Source organism: Dermacentor variabilis, chromosome 3 (genome assembly GCF_050947875.1).
Source record: "Dermacentor variabilis isolate Ectoservices chromosome 3, ASM5094787v1, whole genome shotgun sequence".
Taxonomy (NCBI): Eukaryota; Metazoa; Arthropoda; class Arachnida; order Ixodida; family Ixodidae; genus Dermacentor; species Dermacentor variabilis.
The window spans coordinates 89,128,859-89,146,721 of NC_134570.1; the positions used below are offsets into that span (position 1 = coordinate 89,128,859).

At 47.8% G+C, this 17,863-nt stretch overlaps 1 protein-coding gene across 2 annotated transcripts in view; it reads left to right on the plus strand.

Annotated features, from left to right (window-relative positions):
• Positions 1-1,388: 1,388 nt before the first annotated feature.
• Positions 1,389-17,863, plus strand: part of LOC142576022 (uncharacterized) — a 52,456-nt gene continuing 35,981 nt past the window's right edge. For both annotated transcript variants that reach the window (XM_075685899.1, XM_075685901.1), the window contains exons 1-4: positions 1,389-1,462; positions 2,584-2,649; positions 12,411-12,544; positions 16,290-16,727. In XM_075685899.1, the coding sequence (XP_075542014.1) occupies positions 1,441-1,462; positions 2,584-2,649; positions 12,411-12,544; positions 16,290-16,727 (660 nt within the window). In that variant the 5' untranslated portion in view covers positions 1,389-1,440. The remainder of the gene's footprint in view (positions 1,463-2,583; positions 2,650-12,410; positions 12,545-16,289; positions 16,728-17,863) is intronic.

Genomic DNA, 17,863 nt, shown 5'->3' on the forward strand with positions numbered 1-17,863 from the left:
TCCAAAGGCCGCAATTTACGCACCCTCACTGAACTTAGCCAACACAACATGCATCATGCCCCGGGCCGTTACTTTCACCAAACATAAACAAGATGTCTCGTTTAGCTCAGCGAGGACACCGGTCGAACATTGTATACCGCATGAAAATACCGAAAAAAAAAACAACAACAAAAAGAAAGGTCCAATAATTGTTTGTAACCCTTCTCATTCAACCAGAAGCGTTAATATATCTCATGCCCCTTCTCAACCCCGCTCCCTTTTTACTTAATCTAAATTTTGTATAATGCAGCATTCTCTCGGAACATTGGTATAGATGTAGCTGCTAAGGGCTGCGCGACGATTTCGAGCATTTGGCTTTAAGAATTTTTTCCTTGCAAAAGCTGCATTTCACTTCGCACGCAGATCTGCCTGTGTGGGCCGCCCGTTGTTTTTGCTAAGTTTTATCTTGGTCGCATTCGTAGTTATGCCAGTGCAGTGCACGGGGGAAATTTTGCGCTGTAATAGTAAAACGTACTCACAACGCCCCGTAGCACTCGTACACGTAATTTATTGCGCAGGCCGCATTCAAACCACACACTTCGAACTTTGCCTGCATATTCTCCATAGCGCGCTCCTTCACGGACGCTTATGACTGCTGGACCAAGTTTGCTGACGAGGGAAGTGACTGTGTAGAAATAATGACGTATACGTGCTCTGCTAGTGTATACAAATTTTAGAACGAAAAGTGTGAATATCTTTTTTTTTTTTGACTAACCTAGCCTAATCTAACCTAACCCGACCTTGCAAAGTGGAGCCGTGGCAAAGCATGACGTGAGAATCAAATAAATTATGGATCAACGAAAAAAGAAATATTGCGCCATGGAAGTGTTGTCCATTTGTATGACTTGTACGCAAGATCAATCTTATTTTATAATTATTGGCAATTACGCGGCAAAGGGAAATTTCGGGACTATAACGCAGGTTACGTTACTGATTGATACCGAGCACGCCGCCGCAGCCCGGCCTTGATTGGCCACACAAGAGTGGCTGCGAAACCATTTTCGCTAAGCCAACTACTGCAATTTATGGCGACAGGCGCCAAACCGTGGCATCAAACCAAGCGCCAGGCAAGCTTTGCAAGAAAAAAAAAAAAACGATAAATGAAGAGAAACTTGAAATGAAACTGAAAAAAAAAAATGAAACTTTTTCCAACCTAATCTCACCTAACCTCAATACAATTTTTGTCATACAGATAAGCATGTGGAAGCCGGCAAGCACACTGTCACACTCTCCCCTTGTATTACTGTTATACCGATCGCTTCCGTGCCAGTCCACCGTTGTGGGTATGTCATTCTAATCACCATCGTAATCGTCATCTTCGTTTTGCCCTGGAAGAAGGCGAAAAAGAACAAGCCGAAAGCTCCAGCTGCCACCGCGCCGGTTGATCTTGTACTACCCAATATGGACAGCATTCCAACATTTGGTATGTTCCGCACGAGTCGCTGACTAGCCCATAAGTTGCTCTTGCTTTGTGACCTTAACGTGGCTTCTTCAACCTATGCAGTTCTCAGTATCTTTTTCTTTTTTTGCCTACCTTAACATACCGAGGAAGCGCTATCATCTTCCATTGAGAGCAGATACCGCTCATATGAGTGATTACGCACATTATTTCAGCCGCGCAGTGGCTTTCAAGATCATGAAACGACATAACAAGTGCATGTTGCCCTTTGCATGAAGTCGACGATATCTGTTTCGGTTCAGACAAGCTCTACTGCATGGCTTCAAAGCGAAAAAAGAAAAGGGAAGACTAGCGCATTGCGTGCATACTATAAGTTTTTGAAGCATGGGTGGCGGCAAGAATGAAAAAAAAAATCTTTTTCGCACCACAAAAATTGACGTACTGGGTGCGCAATTCTAAAGGGTGTAATGAAATAGAGAATCGGCTGTCCGCCAGAACGTCTTCTCCCTTCTTCCTTCTCCGCTCCTCCTCTTCAGCCTCCCCACAGAAGGGACATTAATCGAAATGTACTGAATAAGTTCCGACTGATAATATATTCTTTCAGAAATATATTTTCGCGTTTTTTTGCGGTAATAAGTTGACTATTAGATGACGAAATAAAGGTCAAAGTTCAAATAGTTTAATTTCGCGTCAAAGTCCGAGCCCTCATGCGTCAGCGTGACGTCAATAACGTCAAAGTACATAAACTCCAAGATTTTTTTTTCGTATTCGCTCTCCACAGACGCCGTAAAAATCTATGACGTCATGGCTAGCTGTAGCGGATAATTCAAGGTGGCGTCGCCACCTGTTCTTCGTTCTCGCGTCTTTTCTGGCTTAGAAAAACCACCACTAGATGGCAGTATGAGCGGCATCTTTGGGTATTGTGAAAAAGGCAGTTTGCTAATACAGTTTCAATTACGTTTCTCTTTAGTGTCCCTTCAAGCGACGCTGAATGTTTGCGATTCCTGGGAACGGCGGTAATTTGCTCCGAATGTTTTAGTCGCGCCACTACACGTTTGGCTGGGACATTAAAGCATGACCATCTTTCAGATATGCTCAGCGCAAATGCGAGCACACATTGCTGAGTGTAATCCTTCCCCTTGCAGTTCCCGAAGGAGCGACCAAGAAGTCAGCACCTCGGGTCGTGTCATTCGCCGGCCAAGACATTGAAAGTACGTATAGTACTTACGTGAGAAGGCTATACATATATTGTCCTGAGGCCCCTTTTACCATTATAGTGCCGAATTGCGTCCAATTCTGTTCAAGATTAATTCGCGAACGATCACGTAAAATATTCATCCGGGGTAAGAAGTCAGATGGCTGCGGAATTGATCCAACAAACCAACCAAATCCTAGTCACACAATACGTTTTCAATGGCAGATCTTATTTTCTACCCGTCACTTACGAACCTGAAAGAACTATGCTTGCTTGATTAGATGGAACGATAACAATCTAACGTTAGCATCTTCATGTGTGTGGAGAAAGCCGATTTCTCTAGGTTGTTCAGATAAAAGCACCCCTCTCTTTTTCGTTTGTGTTTTTTGCTAAATTTATATACATGTTTAACATCACATATCGGTTCCTCGCTACTACTTTTCCTCCTGGATTGCCGAGTAATCCAGTGACATTTGAAAGGTACCACCACTACGTGGGACGCCATTAGGGACAACTCAGCGGTACGCCTCACGCAAGGCGTTAATACCCTCGAAAAACGGTGGTAACAAAATGTTTAATCGCGTGACACATAGAGTCACCTGCACCTATATGTTTACGTTGCACTCGCTCGAATTTAGCCGAGAGCCAAATGAAGCGTTGCGAAAGACAGCGGAACTCAGAGACGTGGACAACAAGGTTCCGCGGGCTGTTCACAGCGAAAACTAATCGTACGGCACAACGTCCAAAAAGCAACAGACGCGCTTTGGGAAATGCCATGCAGTATATGGGGTGCCCATGGGGTGCTTCGATGCCCTCCTCGCCGCCAGCTCCGGAACGGGGGAGGAGGCGCGCGTTAAAAGGGTCCTGAACCACGCCTCGGGCTTGGTGAAATATAGTCCGCGGGTAGAATACGCTGTTGTGAACATCTCAGCCAAGTTCTGCTTTCGTACGCGATCCGTGGAGCTCGCAAGCGGAGCGCGAAGTCACCTTTTTCTCAAACGCTCTCGTTTCAAAAACCCCATGACCCTCGCTCTTTTCTGTGTGCTTTATTTCGTCATAAAGCACACTTCAATACGCGGCTGCTATTGGTCGCTGCGCTCGGCTACACCGCGGCCGCCGCGAGGTGCTGCCGCGAGTCGAGTGGCTAAGCGCACTGCGGCTCTCTGAGGACAGCCGCGTTTGGCTTACGTTTAGCGCTACATAGGCACCAAATCGGAAATTTGAACTGCGCGCCACGGTGACGTCTCCGCCGTAGCCTTCGCAGTGCAAGTCATTGGAGGAGGAACGGGAGCACAACTGGAGGCCGTGTTTGATTGCCGATAACTCCGTTTCTGCTGAACGCATTGAAGTACTTTTTGCGGCAAAGTGGTTCTGAAATAGCCTATGTTCACTTCAAATGTATTTCTCCACTTCGATGGAAAGTGGTTCAGGGCCCCTTAAGGCGCCCTACACCATGTAACGGAGAGCAGCGGGTTAATTTCGACCACCACCAGGACCTGGGTATCCCTAACGCGCGCCTCAAATCGAAGTACACGAGCGCGCTTTTGCATTTCGCCCCCCTATCTCGGAATGTCGCAGCCACGGCCGGGGATCGAACCCACAACCTCGTTCTCTATAGATGCAGAATGCCATAGACTCTTAACTACAGGGGCGGGGAAAAGCAGGCAAACATCGACGCTCGGTTCTTTCCGAAATATAAAAAAAAAGAAGAAGAAGAAGGAAAAGAAAAGGAAATATATATAAAATTTCTTTTATATAATCGTTGAGAAATCTGAACAAGATCAAAGCAGCGGTAAGCACTAAATCCTACCCTTGATCTTTTCTTAAAAAATGCAGGCCATTACACGTTTTTTTGAAGAAAACAGCGCTAGAGACTTCAGTAGCAAACGCGCAAAAAGCACTGACTATACCGGCTCGAGAAATATTGCCTCGCCAACTATAGCTCGGATTTAGGCCTTAGCACTGTGTACGTATTCGCTTATCGTTAGCGTACTACTTGCCCAAGAGGAGAAAAAAAAAATGCGTTTATTCACACTGTTATAACGAACAAAGAAGAGTAGCGTTGCAATTTGTGGCGCCGCCAATGTGCAGGCAGTGCAACGTTTACAAGTGTCCTGACTCTTACCCACTGAAATGGGTGCGCTATGCGACAGGCCGAGTGCGTAAGGAGCTGCGCTCCCGTGCACACAACTGCGTGGATGGAATTGGAGGTGAAATTAACCGCTCGCTAAATGAATGTACCGGCGACAGCCGAGAGGATGTGTTTTGACAGTTTGCCAAAGAATACATAATGATCACCTACGACACGTGCTCTGCTTGTTTACCTCCAGTTGAAAGCGCCCATCATTGGAATGTGTGGGAAAGCTAGTCTGGGTGCGCCTGTTCAACTAAGAAACACTTAGCATTTCTTGGTGTAATTCTGTGCATCTCGTAGCTGATTTTTGAAATAGATGTATCAAAATGGGCGCTACTTCTGGGTTCTCTGGTGAGGGTACACCGCTTGTTTACTTATCCGGCTTTGATTACGCATATGCAGCGTCGACCTTAGAGCAATCACTGAAAAACGTTTATTGGATCTTTGTTAACTGCAATTGTACTTGCAGGTAATGTCCGCTTCTTTAAATAGCCCACCCGAAATAATCGAATTGCTTCGTCTGCCACAGACGACAAAAAAAAAAAAAAAGAAAAAAATAAAGAAATGGACATAGCAAATATTAGACGTTGTGTATTTGCGCATATGAAATTTGTTGTTTTTCTCTTTTTTTTTCCTTGCTGTTGTTAGGAGCATTAGCCGTCATCAAGTTCACAGTCAACTTGTTCTTTCTTTCTTTCTTGGGCTCTGTTTTCAAACTCCTGCATCCGAGTTTTGTCATTAGATAAGGTTATATTCTATCCGCGCACTCCGAGTGACCGGTTTACAAATACTTTAATTGCCGAGGTATTGCGCAGGACGTGCTGGTGATGCGATGCATGCAGAAACGACGGCGGACGCACGGCCGAGCCGCGTGCGCATAATTGAACGCGCGAGACGGGACACAGTGCACATGCCGATTGGGCGAGCGCCAACTGCACTCTTGTTATTGCGGACGGCCACGATTACGTTAGCAAAACAAGGCCGAGGACACGCGCTTTCTCAGCCATTGATTTTTATGCGAGGTGTACCTTGCCGATTGCTGCATCTCACGTGCAGGTTGGCCCGTGCAGGCCTGCCATGGTGCGTGCGTGCACGTGAAACCGGAAAGGCCGGTGCTTTCGCGCTGTGCTGGCGGCTTTTTTCGAGGCCACGCCAATTGATTCGTGCGGCGAGTTTGGAATCGGATGCGCGCTATTTAAATTACGCGCGTGTCCTCTCGATTTCTGAAGCCTCGTGTAGATGCAGCCTTTCGAGGAGATGTTTGCGAGGACGCTTTAAAGGGGCCTTCAACCGCGCCTCGGGCTTGGTGAAATTAGTCTGCGGGTAAACGAGAAGGAAGGGGGTTCACCGAGGGGCCTGATTTTATTAGTCATACCATAAGAAGCCAACAAACACTGACACCTAGGGAAACATAGGGGAAATTACTTGTGCTTGATAAATTAAACAAAGAAACAATAAATTAATGGAAATGAAAGTGGATGAAAAAAACTACTTGCCGCAGGTGGGGAACGATCCCACAACCTTCGCATTTCGCGTGCGATACTCTACCAATTGAGCTAACGCGGCGCCGTTTCCCCATCCACTTTCTTGGGTATTTATGTTTCGTGGTAGAACCATGGGAGTGTTAGCCAGCGCCGCCACTCACAGATCTTGGCGACGGATGTGGAACATTCCTTCTGCCGCAGGCGTCGCGAGAACGTGATCCTTTTGGGTGAAGGCAACCGGTGAACACACACACACACACACACACACACACACACACACACACACACACACACACACACACACACACACACACACACACACACACACACACACACACACACACACACACACACACACACACACACACACACACACGCACGCGCACGCACGCGCACGCACGCGCGCGCACACACGCGCGCGCACACACACACACACACACACACACACACACACACACACACACACACACACACACACACACACACACGCACGCACGCACACACACACACACACACGCACGCACGCACACACACACGCACGCACACACACGCACACACACACAAACACACACGCGCGCACGCACACGCACACACACACACACACACACACACACACACACACACACACACATATATATATATATGCTACCTGAAGGCATCAATTAATTTATCGTTTCTTTATTTCATATCAAGCACAAGTAATTTCGCCTATGTTGTTCTTGGTGTCAGTGTTTGTTGGCTTCTCATGATATGTCTAATAAAAATCGGGCCCCTCGGTGAACCCCCTTTCTTCTCGTTTATTACACAACGAGGGTCTCGATTGATGCCTTCAGGTAGCATGTGTCGGTTTATTGACCGTTGCCTTCACCCAATAAGATCACGTTCTCGTGACGCTTGCGGCAGAAAGGAGGTTCCACATCCGCCACCAAGGTTTGTGAGTGGTGGCGCTGGCTAACACTCTCAGGGTTCTACTAGGAAACATAAATGCCCAAGAAAGTGGATGGGCAAACGGCGCCGCGGTAGGTCAATTGGTAGAGCATCGCACGCGAAATGCGAAGGTTGTGGGATCGTTCCCCACCTGCGGCAAGTTGTTTTTTCATCCACTTTCATTTCCACTAATTTATCGTTTCTTTATTTCATTTATCAAGCACAAGTAAATAATTTGCCCTATGTTATCCTTGGTGTCAGTGTTTGTTGGCTTCTTATGATAGTCTGCGGGTAGCATACGCTGCTGTCTCATATCTCAGCGAATTTTCGCTATCGTACGCGGTGAGTGGAGCTCGCCGGCGGATCGCGAAGTCACCTTTCTCTCGAACGCTCTCTTTTCAACAGAAGGCCCTCTCCTCACTCTCTTCTAGACGGACTATTTCGTCGTCGGACGCACTATTATGTCATTCTCTGCTACTGGCCGATAGCTGCTGGCCGAGATATCGCGGCCGCCCTAGGGCGCCGCCACGAGTCCTCTGGCTAAACTGGCTAAAAACGCAGCGGCTCGCTGAGGACGACCGCGTTTGGCTTACATTTAGCGCGTCGTAGGCACCGAAGGCGGAAGTCGTGGCGTCTCTACGTTAACATCCAAAATGAAATTTTAACAGCGCGCCACGGTGAGATTGAGATGCCGGTGGTCCCGGGTTCGAGTCCCGGGCGAGGACAAATTTTTCTTGAACTCTTGAAGCTTTTCTTTCGAAGAACCCGTATGTATGGGTTTCCTTTGTAGCGACTGCTACGAACGGGTGGATGTCTGATTTCCCTTTATTAATAAGCAATGTATGAATTGAATTCTGGGGTTTGACGGGCGAAAACCACAATATTATTACGAGGCAAGCCGTAGTGGGGACTCCGAATTAATTTTGAACGCCTGGGGTTCTATAACGTGCTCCCAATACACGGGACGCGTGCGTTTTTGGATTTCGCCCCCGTCGAAATGCGGCCGCCGTGCGCGGACAGGATTTGATCTCGGGACCTCGTGCTTAGCAGCGTAACACGATAGCCGCTAAGTCACCACGGCGGTGGCTTAGCGGCTAGTTCTTTTTACTAGCACATATGCAATGTTAAGAAATGTTTGGACGAAAGTAACGTACAAGTAAACGCAGGTAAGCGGCTACTTTTCAGCAATTGCCCCATGAACTAATTTCGTGAGGCAGTAATTTGTAACTGCAACCGAAAACATTTTCGAACGATGTAATTGTAATCGTAAATGGTTACATTTTTTCTGTAACGTGTACAACTCTGTAACAAACTAAGAAAAAAATTGAGCTAGAACCACCCAAACTAATTGTCAATGTAAAGAAATAGCCGAACGCTTTTGGAAAGCTATTTGCTTTATTAAAGTAATGATACATTTGAAGGCGTATAGTTCCAATGAAGGCATTTATGCAGCGTTTGTTTTTAAGCATTGCGTAATTCTGTATAGAACAGACCCGTTAGCCAGTACATGTGTGGTGGTACCGGGGCCCTTTACTGCATCCGCCACATGGGGAGAGTGCGGCGGCAGAAAAGGAGCGCACGCATTTCTCAGCGCTCTCATTTTTCACTGCGTGGCGTTATATGGCGAGTCGGTCGAAAACGTTCATGTGAAGCCACAAAACCCCTTTCCCAGTAGAGGGCGAGAATGCGCAGTTTAAGCCCATTGTATGCCCGGTGGATAGCTGCCATCTGGAGTACAGTGACCAACAACCCATTGAACACAATAACACATTGACATCATTACCACGCATAAAATATTCCGCACCATGCCGATCGCCATGTAATGTTACGCATTCCTTGGACAGTTCCAGTTCAGCGAGGTTGCTCAATCTTTTTTATATTGTTTCCGAGCGCTCTACCACAGCTTCTAAATTTCTAGGCGCACCCAAACGCTGGCGCGAAAGCAGGCGCCGGGAGACCCCGCTATTCCGCCTACACGCTCAGCGACGTTACGAACGCCTGTCTTCAACGGGGCCAAGTTACACCTTCGAGTTGTCGCCCGTTACCTATCTTCAGGATTTCCGGAAAAGCCCTGGATGTGTAATGAAATTTGACGAAATGTCTTTTTTTGTTTACCGTTGCACATCGCATAAACTAGAACTCGTAAGCTCTCGAGAACTACGTTCGCATCGAAGGTTATTTAATCTGACATATTTGTTGTTTGAATTCGGCGACGAGCGCACCCCGCCGCTCCGTTGCCCAAGAGCAGGTGCCCTTCATATCTGCGGTGAAAGTCCGACCACCAACGGCCGGCCACGAGAAGAGGCGCAAAAAAACCAAGGACAGCCGATTCGCTATAATACATCTCTACACCTACTAGAGACACACAATCACCGGACAATAGCACAGAAGCCTCCCATGGCGAGTACGGCTCGAGATTGGCCGTTAAAGGGTTAACAGAGAGTGTTGCTGGGCGTAGTGTCACCATACAGGCATTAGCACTCGCAGCATAGCTTGGGACAGTCATCCTCGTGCCCCGGATGGGTCAGAGTAAAGGTAAAGCGCAACAGGCCGGTATGTGGAGAGTGTTCTTACATTGGTCACAAGCTTCCTTGACGCAGCTATCTTCTTTGCTTCGCTGCTCCAGCTGTCATGGGACTACAAGAAACCGTTTGTTCCGTGTTCACTGGGCATTATCTATCAGTACCCGACCACGTGCGGAATGATTCACTGCAGGGTAAACGCAGCGTTACGTTAAAACCGGATTAAACGAGCATCAAAAATCACTTACAAAAAAAAGATTGCCGTGGTTGAACGCGGTTAAACCAAGTTTGTCGAGCGATAGCGAGGTTTGCTTGCTCTGGGAAAGGACACAGAGGCTGCTCGGGTGCCGTCAGCGACTATCGCATCTACAATTGCACCACAACACAACGCACAGACGCTGCTCGGCACGGCAGCAGCCGCGACCGAATTGACCTTCATCCTGCGTCTCGCTTCAACGCGGACGAAGCGTCGAAAGCACAGCGCATGCGAAGCTGCCAGCACTCGGCGCACTTTGTGCGCATCGCAGATCGCTTTCAAGATATCGGCGCCCACGCGGCGCACGCAGCAGCCGCAGGTAGTGGCAGGCTAAGTCCCAGTATGACCTTGGCTGAGCTTGAAGGTCATATTTACGGAACCAGACGTTTTCTGGGTTTGTACTTGGAGCAGTAGAGCTATCGCTCTAAAACCTTCATTTGCGCTTCTTGCCTGGACATTGCGGTCAGTGTGAATGGGCGGCGTATGTTGAAAAAAAAAAGAAACAGGGAAAATACAACCGATTTTGTACTGCAGTCAGAGTAGGCGTGCGAGCCTGGCCATTGAGGCATAATATATAAAGAAAAATGTTGACAATAGCATCAGTATATTGTCAATTATGTTGCATGACGCTCAGGTTTTGTACCTTGAAGGATGATTTGTAGTCTACGTTTCCGATGTTTTTTTTTCATTTCCTGGAGCATGAGTGTCTGGCATGTCTTGCGTGCTTTTTCGCAATAAAACTTCAGTTGCGAGTCAGCGCTCGTTCTGTGCCTTTTACCGCACTTCATCCTTTGTGCGCTGTTTCTAGTCTTCAAAAAATATGTACCAACTGGCCCATGTCTCGATTATTCTGCAGCGATAAATTAGCATATACATAATTTATGACTAGGTGTTGGTCTGGGTGAGTTGGAATTGCGAGTACATGGTAGCAATTAGCGGACTTGGCGGCAATAAGATATTGTGGCAGAAACCATCAAATATGATCCTCAATGTCAGCGAAAGCTTTATGGTTTTGTCTGTTTCAGTGTATAAAGCCTTGGCGACAGATCAATAGTACAGCAGTGCTTTCTTGTGTGACCCGCTGCATATCTCCCTTGCCATCCATAAATAACGAAACCTTACAGGCACATCAGCAGACACACATAGTGCTAATCTCATTGCCAACAGCAATGCCAAATGCTACCACGACATTGCGGGCCTTGTAATCACAGCACCCCAGTTTAAACTCCGCGCGACCCCCACTACCCCTATAGCATCCTGGCTGCAACTTCGCTGCAGCGACTGCCCATCAATTGGCGGCGCTGGACTGTTGAGGTGTTTGTTGGGGATCAGGCGCTATCAATGTATCATATACAGGGTGTTTCAGTGGATACTTCCAAAAATCTTTAAAGTTTGCCTGTGGCAGATCGCACAATTCTAGTCCATGAGCTGGCCTACCAGAACGGGCGGACATTACTTGCAGAAAAAAATTGAAATGCATAATCGACTAATTAAGCAAGATTAACTGATTAAGTTTTTACTAACTACCCTGTGACACATATTGCAATGCAGAAATTCTAGCGGGTGAGGCTGCAAGGCCTACCCACTTGAAAAGAATTGTGTGGATGGCTCTATGTACAAGATATGGGCGGTCAAACTTTGCGGTAAAAATGAACTGTCGTTCCATTTACTTTCTTAACAAAATATCGTTTTATGCGTTGAAGGACATAAGTAACTGGAACGCCAATGCATTTCTCCGCAAAGTTCGGGAATAAACATATCGAAACCGGCGTCATCCTGAGAATTCGTTCCAAGTGGATCCGTCTCTCGAATTTGTAAATTGCAATGTGTGCCATAAACTAAATAGTTAAAAACTTCATTAGTGAGTTTTGTTAATTACTCGATTGTGCATTTGAATTCTTTGAGCAAGTAATGTGCACCTTTTCGAATAGACCGGCTCATGGACTAGAATTAATGGTGCTATCTGCAACAGGTAATTAAAAAAATTGAAAGTGTTCGCTGAAACATCCCGTATATAAGGCTGTATACATACCCCGTGTTTCATCCATTACAGGGGATTGGCCAAGAATGGGTGCACATACCGTCGCATGCGCAGTGCTAGAGTTGTCTGTCTGGGCACACACCGAGTGACCCAAGTTGTCTGCTAGGCTATAGACAGCGTCCAGCAGCAAGTTGTTTAGCGGGGCACATAGTCGGTGACCCGTGTTGTCCAATCGGCAAGGCATCAGCCAGCACGTACCTAGCGGGCCAAGCTGACTCTCCCCCCATAAAGGGCCAGAAGCATACGAACCGCGAAGTGGAGGGCACAGCTACAAGAAAACAGTTGCTTGAAGAAACGGCTAGAATACAGTCTTTCTATGTTCTAGCCGCTTATGTCCGCGTGGGCAGATGCTGCGCTGATAACTAACTATAATTTATACACTGGTCGCCGGCCCACACGCGCGCGTCCTGAAGAGCCGATGACGCCCGAGGCGACCCAGGACGTGATGGCCACGGCGCCCATGTTCGCCACCCCGACCAGCGACCCAGCCCATCTGACCAGCGGGGAACTGCAGCACTTGCGCCTGCTTCACGACGACGCCTTGCAGGTACACGCTATACATGCAGTGCATGCTGTGCACACAGTGCATACAGTGACGTACACGTACAAACAGCCACTGTACACAAGTACACCGTGAGCAAGCGTAAAAACGCACGAAGAGACGCGTTAGTACACTTAGCACACAGAACCATACACGCATCCAAACACCTGGGCCCGTATATTCGCAAAAGAAACCTTACGCTACAAGTGTTCGCAACAGTAGATGCTAACCTATTGTGACGTTGGACATATGACATTAGGAACGTGGGGCCGAATTCAGGAAGCTTTTCGTTCACAGGTGCTGTTTGCCATTGGGCGACCACCTTCGCTAATAGTGCATCCAGCCTAACGATTGAATGGCAGCTGCTCATACGAACACATTTAGCGTAAGAACTCTTTTTGTGTACAGACTTCCCAACCTGCGCTCCGTTGCTGCTGAGCAGTGTCGCTCGCGGAAGCAAATGAAGAAGTCGCTATAGGCTGCGCAGTCGCGCCTATATATGTGTGTTGCGTACGGAAGTACGGGCTCCGAGACTGTGTCTGCCATGCATATGCCCGCACAAGCCTGCCGTTCAGTGCCGCAACAGCCTCGACAACACGAAGGGCCGATGCCAACCGGTGAAATTCTACGTAATTCCGGGCAGGTATAGTGCAAAACAAAAAGGAAACAAGCATGTACCACTGCTGTTGCCTTTTTTGTTTTGCACCACTGCCGTTGTTGACAGAGTCAAGTAAATTGCTCTTGTTCGCATGCCAATTTATTGAGCGGTTTGGCATGCGAAAGTTTTACCCGCCTCGTGCAGTCAGTCGAGGGTGTTCTCGCATGTAACTGAGGACTATTGTTCAAGGGGACATTGCAGCCTCTTCCGCGGTGCACGCTACCGCTGGGCGTCGGAAAGAGCGGCAGCTTCGCGCAGGTGCAGCGAGTGTAGTGATGTGATGCGATATCACTGCATGTTAAAAACGAAAACGAGTAGAGAGGTAAATGATTTGTCAAAGACTTAAAAAGAGGCGTGAATAAACTTACGCGGAAAGTCGTCTCACAAGTGTACCAACATAAGCAATTTTACCATCGCGTCGCGCGCCACATTGACTGTGACGTCCCCATGATGAATTTATATCCCTGACACTAAAATTAGAAATGAAGTTACGGGGTTTTCGCCTGCCAAAACCACGATCTGACTATAAGGCATGCCATAGTGGGGGACTCGGGATTAATTTTGACGGTCTAGGGTACTTGAACGCGCACCTAAATCAAAGTACACGGGTGTTTTTGCATTTAGTCCCCATAGAAATGCCTCCGCCGGGGCCGGCGTTCGATCCCGCCACCTCGTGCTTAGCGGTACAATACCAAATCCACTATGCAACCACGGTGGGTATCCCTGTCACCTTTGGAGCTCTGTCGAGTCTCATCGGGATCGGGTGTTTCTACAGACGGGCACTTTCAACAATGATTTTGCACGATCCGTATCCAGCATACCGCGTTCGTATAGACTGTCGTCTGCACCGCAGTGCTGAGTGAGCTCAACTAACTCGATCCCTATTGATGTCCAGCGCCGTCACCCCGTTTCTGTGTAATACGGGGCCGTTAACGCTATCCCGTTAAATATGCCAGGACTGAACTACAAGGCGAAGAAACGCTGTCGCGATTAATAGCAAGCATTAAGTAAGGCGGCAAATTTTTACATTCCGACTTGATTGTGTGGACAGTGGTTATCCATGCCTACCTGCATTCCTTTCCATGCGATTTACCTGAGAAATTGTACAACTGGACAGGCAAATAAAAAAAAAGATAGAAATTAAGAAAAGATAGAAAAAAAAAGTCCGTGTGCCGTCTTTGTGTGGACGTTCAAGATCCACAGGTGATAAAAATTAATCCGGAGTCCTCCGTTCCGGCGTGCCTCATAATCATATCTTGCGTTTTATCACGTAAACCTGAATTCAATTTTAATCTTTCTTTAGAACTGGGCAAGTGAGCGCGATCTTTCACTTGCGATAAATATTTCTCCTCGAATATCAGCGCGTGTCCTTGTCTGATGGTCGGTTTGTGTACAAGTCAAAAAGTCAGGGGATGTTACATTTTGAGTGATTTACCATTCTATAGAACGCGACAAACGGAAATTTTACCCTTCGAGAAGGATCGGTATGCCCAGAAAAGACGCAAGAAACAAAAGACGGGTGGGGACGCCGCCTTCAAGTTTCCGTATACCAGATCACTGTGACGTCATGGATTTTGATGGTGTCTCTCTGGCCTAGTAAATTTTTGTCGTTGTACTACATAGTACATTGTATGCTGCGTTCTATTCACAGCCAAAGGCTGAACTATGGCTGAGCTGCAATGGCACAAATACAAGAAAATTGATTGAATTTGCTCACGTCGCACTTACGCAGCAGCTATGAGCTATTTGCGCGAAAACAACAACAACAACAACAACAACAACAACAACAACAACAACAACAACAACAACAACAACAACAACAACAACAACAACAACAACAACAACAACAACAACAGCCAAGGAAAACGAAAACCTATGCACGTTCTGTCTTCATTTTCTGCCCCATGGTAATCAACTTGTCCACCGCGAAGTTACCGAAAATAAAGTTTCGAAGGAATACCTTATTAATCGAGACTGAGTTAGTATATTTCTATTAAAAGTTTGACGTAATAGTTCTGCGGAAACCCGCAAAGTGGAGAGAAGTAATTAATAAAGGGAAAATCAGACATCCACCCGATCGTAGCAATTGCTACAAAAGAAACCCATACGGGTTCCTCGAAAGAAAAGCCTCGCAGTTGGGTTTCCTTTGTAGCAAGTGCTACGATCGGGTGGATGTCTGATTTTTCCTTTAATAATTACTTCTCTACACCTTGCGGGTTTCCGCAAAACTATTGCGTCAATCTTTTCTTGCCTTTGCTTCGAGTTGTTGACAAATTCGACTTCTTCCTACCATCGGTTAGCCGCCTGATTAGCTCGGATGGTAGAGCGGCTGCCCCGGAAAGGCGTTGGTCCCGGGTTCGAGTCCCGGACCAGGATAAATCTTTCTTCAACTGCGATGTTTTTCTTTCGAGGAAACCGTATGGGTTTCCTTTGTAGCATTTTCTACGGTAGCGTGGATTGTCTAATTTTCCCTTTATTAATAGTTCTATTAAGTGTCTCTGTAATGCGAATCTATTTCTAGAAAAGACTAGATGCTGTGCGATTGAAGATTTCTATTGAAATGCTACACGGTAAAAAAAAATTCTGCTGCCTTATGGGTTTAGCAGCATGCGTTGTTGGGCAAGTTGGTTCGTTGTATTTGGAAAGGTTGGATGCGCCTGTCCTGTCTTCTTCTTTGTGATCGTCTACAAAGCGCATCCATTCTTTCAAAATACCTTATGGGTGATGTATTTTCCCGCGGCTAATGCCCACACCTTTCAGCGATAAATTCGAATCGTTGATGGGGATGAAAAAAGTTTTCCATTTTGCAACTTCTCGCGGGAAATAAACACGACGATAGCTACGACATACGTCACGAAGACTATACATGAAATAAACTTTAATTTAAACTACCGTGGTGCAGGCTCTCGACTATACTATACGACTTCTCTCGTCGCAAGTGTATGCTGAGCTCGCTGCCCTGTACATTACGTTTTTAACGCAGCCTCAAAGGTAAGGGCGTTAGCCACGGGATAAACTAGCACTCTTAAGGGTGCAAAAAAAACAAAAGGTCTACTGCGCAAGGGTGTCACACGCCGCGCGCACACCTCGCAGGGCCGCACGTCTTCGCTGACGGTGGCGCTGATCATCGCTTGCATCTCGAGCATCGCGCTGGCGCTCATCAAGATCACCATCAAGCGCCACGACAACATCAGCTCGGCCGAGTGCGTGTTCTTCGTGGGCACGGGCATCCTGGTGAGCGTGATGCCCACGCAGTCCGACACGCTGCAGCCCTTCGGACCGGCCTCGGCCCAGAAGCGGCTGGGCGTCAGCGCCGTGCTCACCACGCTGGCCTACATCCTCGGCTACATGGCCGTCCAGTTCATGTCGGTCGTCGAGGCCACCGTGGTGGCCGCCATCACGCCCATGACCACGTGGTTCACCATGGTGGCCGTGCGCCGCCGGCCCTGCCACTGGGTGCTGGTGCCCGTGCTGGCCTCGTGCGTCACGGCCATCGTGCTGGTGGTGAAGCCGCCCATATTCGGCTTCAAGGTGTGTGGTCTGTGCGTCTCGAGTAGTTTCGGGAGGCCTGTCTGGTCCGCACGGTGTATTGAGGCGTGGCTGCCCCGCTTCAGAAAACATTGCGTTACACTCCTTTGTGTGTGAGGGGGGGAGGAGAGGGATAAAAGGAAAACAACAACCGTGTTGTACTGGACCGAGAAGTAAATGGAGCAAGTAAGAACAAAAAATGCGACACAGCGCTATAATGTGCACCAACGAACCCAGTTCCAATACGTTGCTGTAACGCACTTCATTTTTGTACTTTTGCTAGGGTTATGCTTACGACGGGGGTGTCCAAATTTGAGAGGCACTGATCACGAAAGAAGCTCGCATGAATGTGGAAACTTGAAGCGATGGAGAGTGGTCGAACGAAAGATGTAATTAGAGGTGTTCGGCTATACTGTTGATCAGCTATACTTACTTAATTCTACCTTGAGCCCATGCACGTATTTCTGCGCTTATGCTGCTTCTCAGTCATAGATAATATACCTATTGATATATCTGAAGAATACAGTATCATTCCACTCCGTGAAGGTGAATGACCAGCGAACCTGTGTATGTGGGCCCCTTAATCGCGAACTTTGCATTGCCATGCGTCAAACGCCGTACACATGCGTAAATGGAGGGCGAGACGCGTCTAGTCGCTCTTCCACGATGTTGAGCCTCGGAAGAGGACGAGGCACCGGAGTTACAGATACCCATGTATTCTTGAAAAACACGGCCCGACACCTTTTACTAACAAATCCCGGCACGTAGAACAGACACGCACCCCACCGCAATCCGAGCGCGCACACTGCTTTACCGTAGCCAAGGCGACCGTGCGTTCGTCGATCCGTCCCTCGGTGCAGTAACGATCGCAAGGTCACTCGAAAACCACAAGCGGTCACACAGAGTACAGGCCACACAAAATTGGTCCCCCAGAAGCTCCCTCTGAAACCTGACCGTTGCTCCGGTGAAACGTTCCAAGTTTGCGGGATCGGGGCCACATGCACGGTTCGCATTTCTTTCCGCCTCGCGGTCTTGGCGGGCAGCACGCTTACGGGACCGCCACCACGGGAGAGCGGAAGAAAAGGAGAGGAGATACGCAAGCGCTTGGAACGCCAACAAAGAGAGGGTGGTGGGAGCGA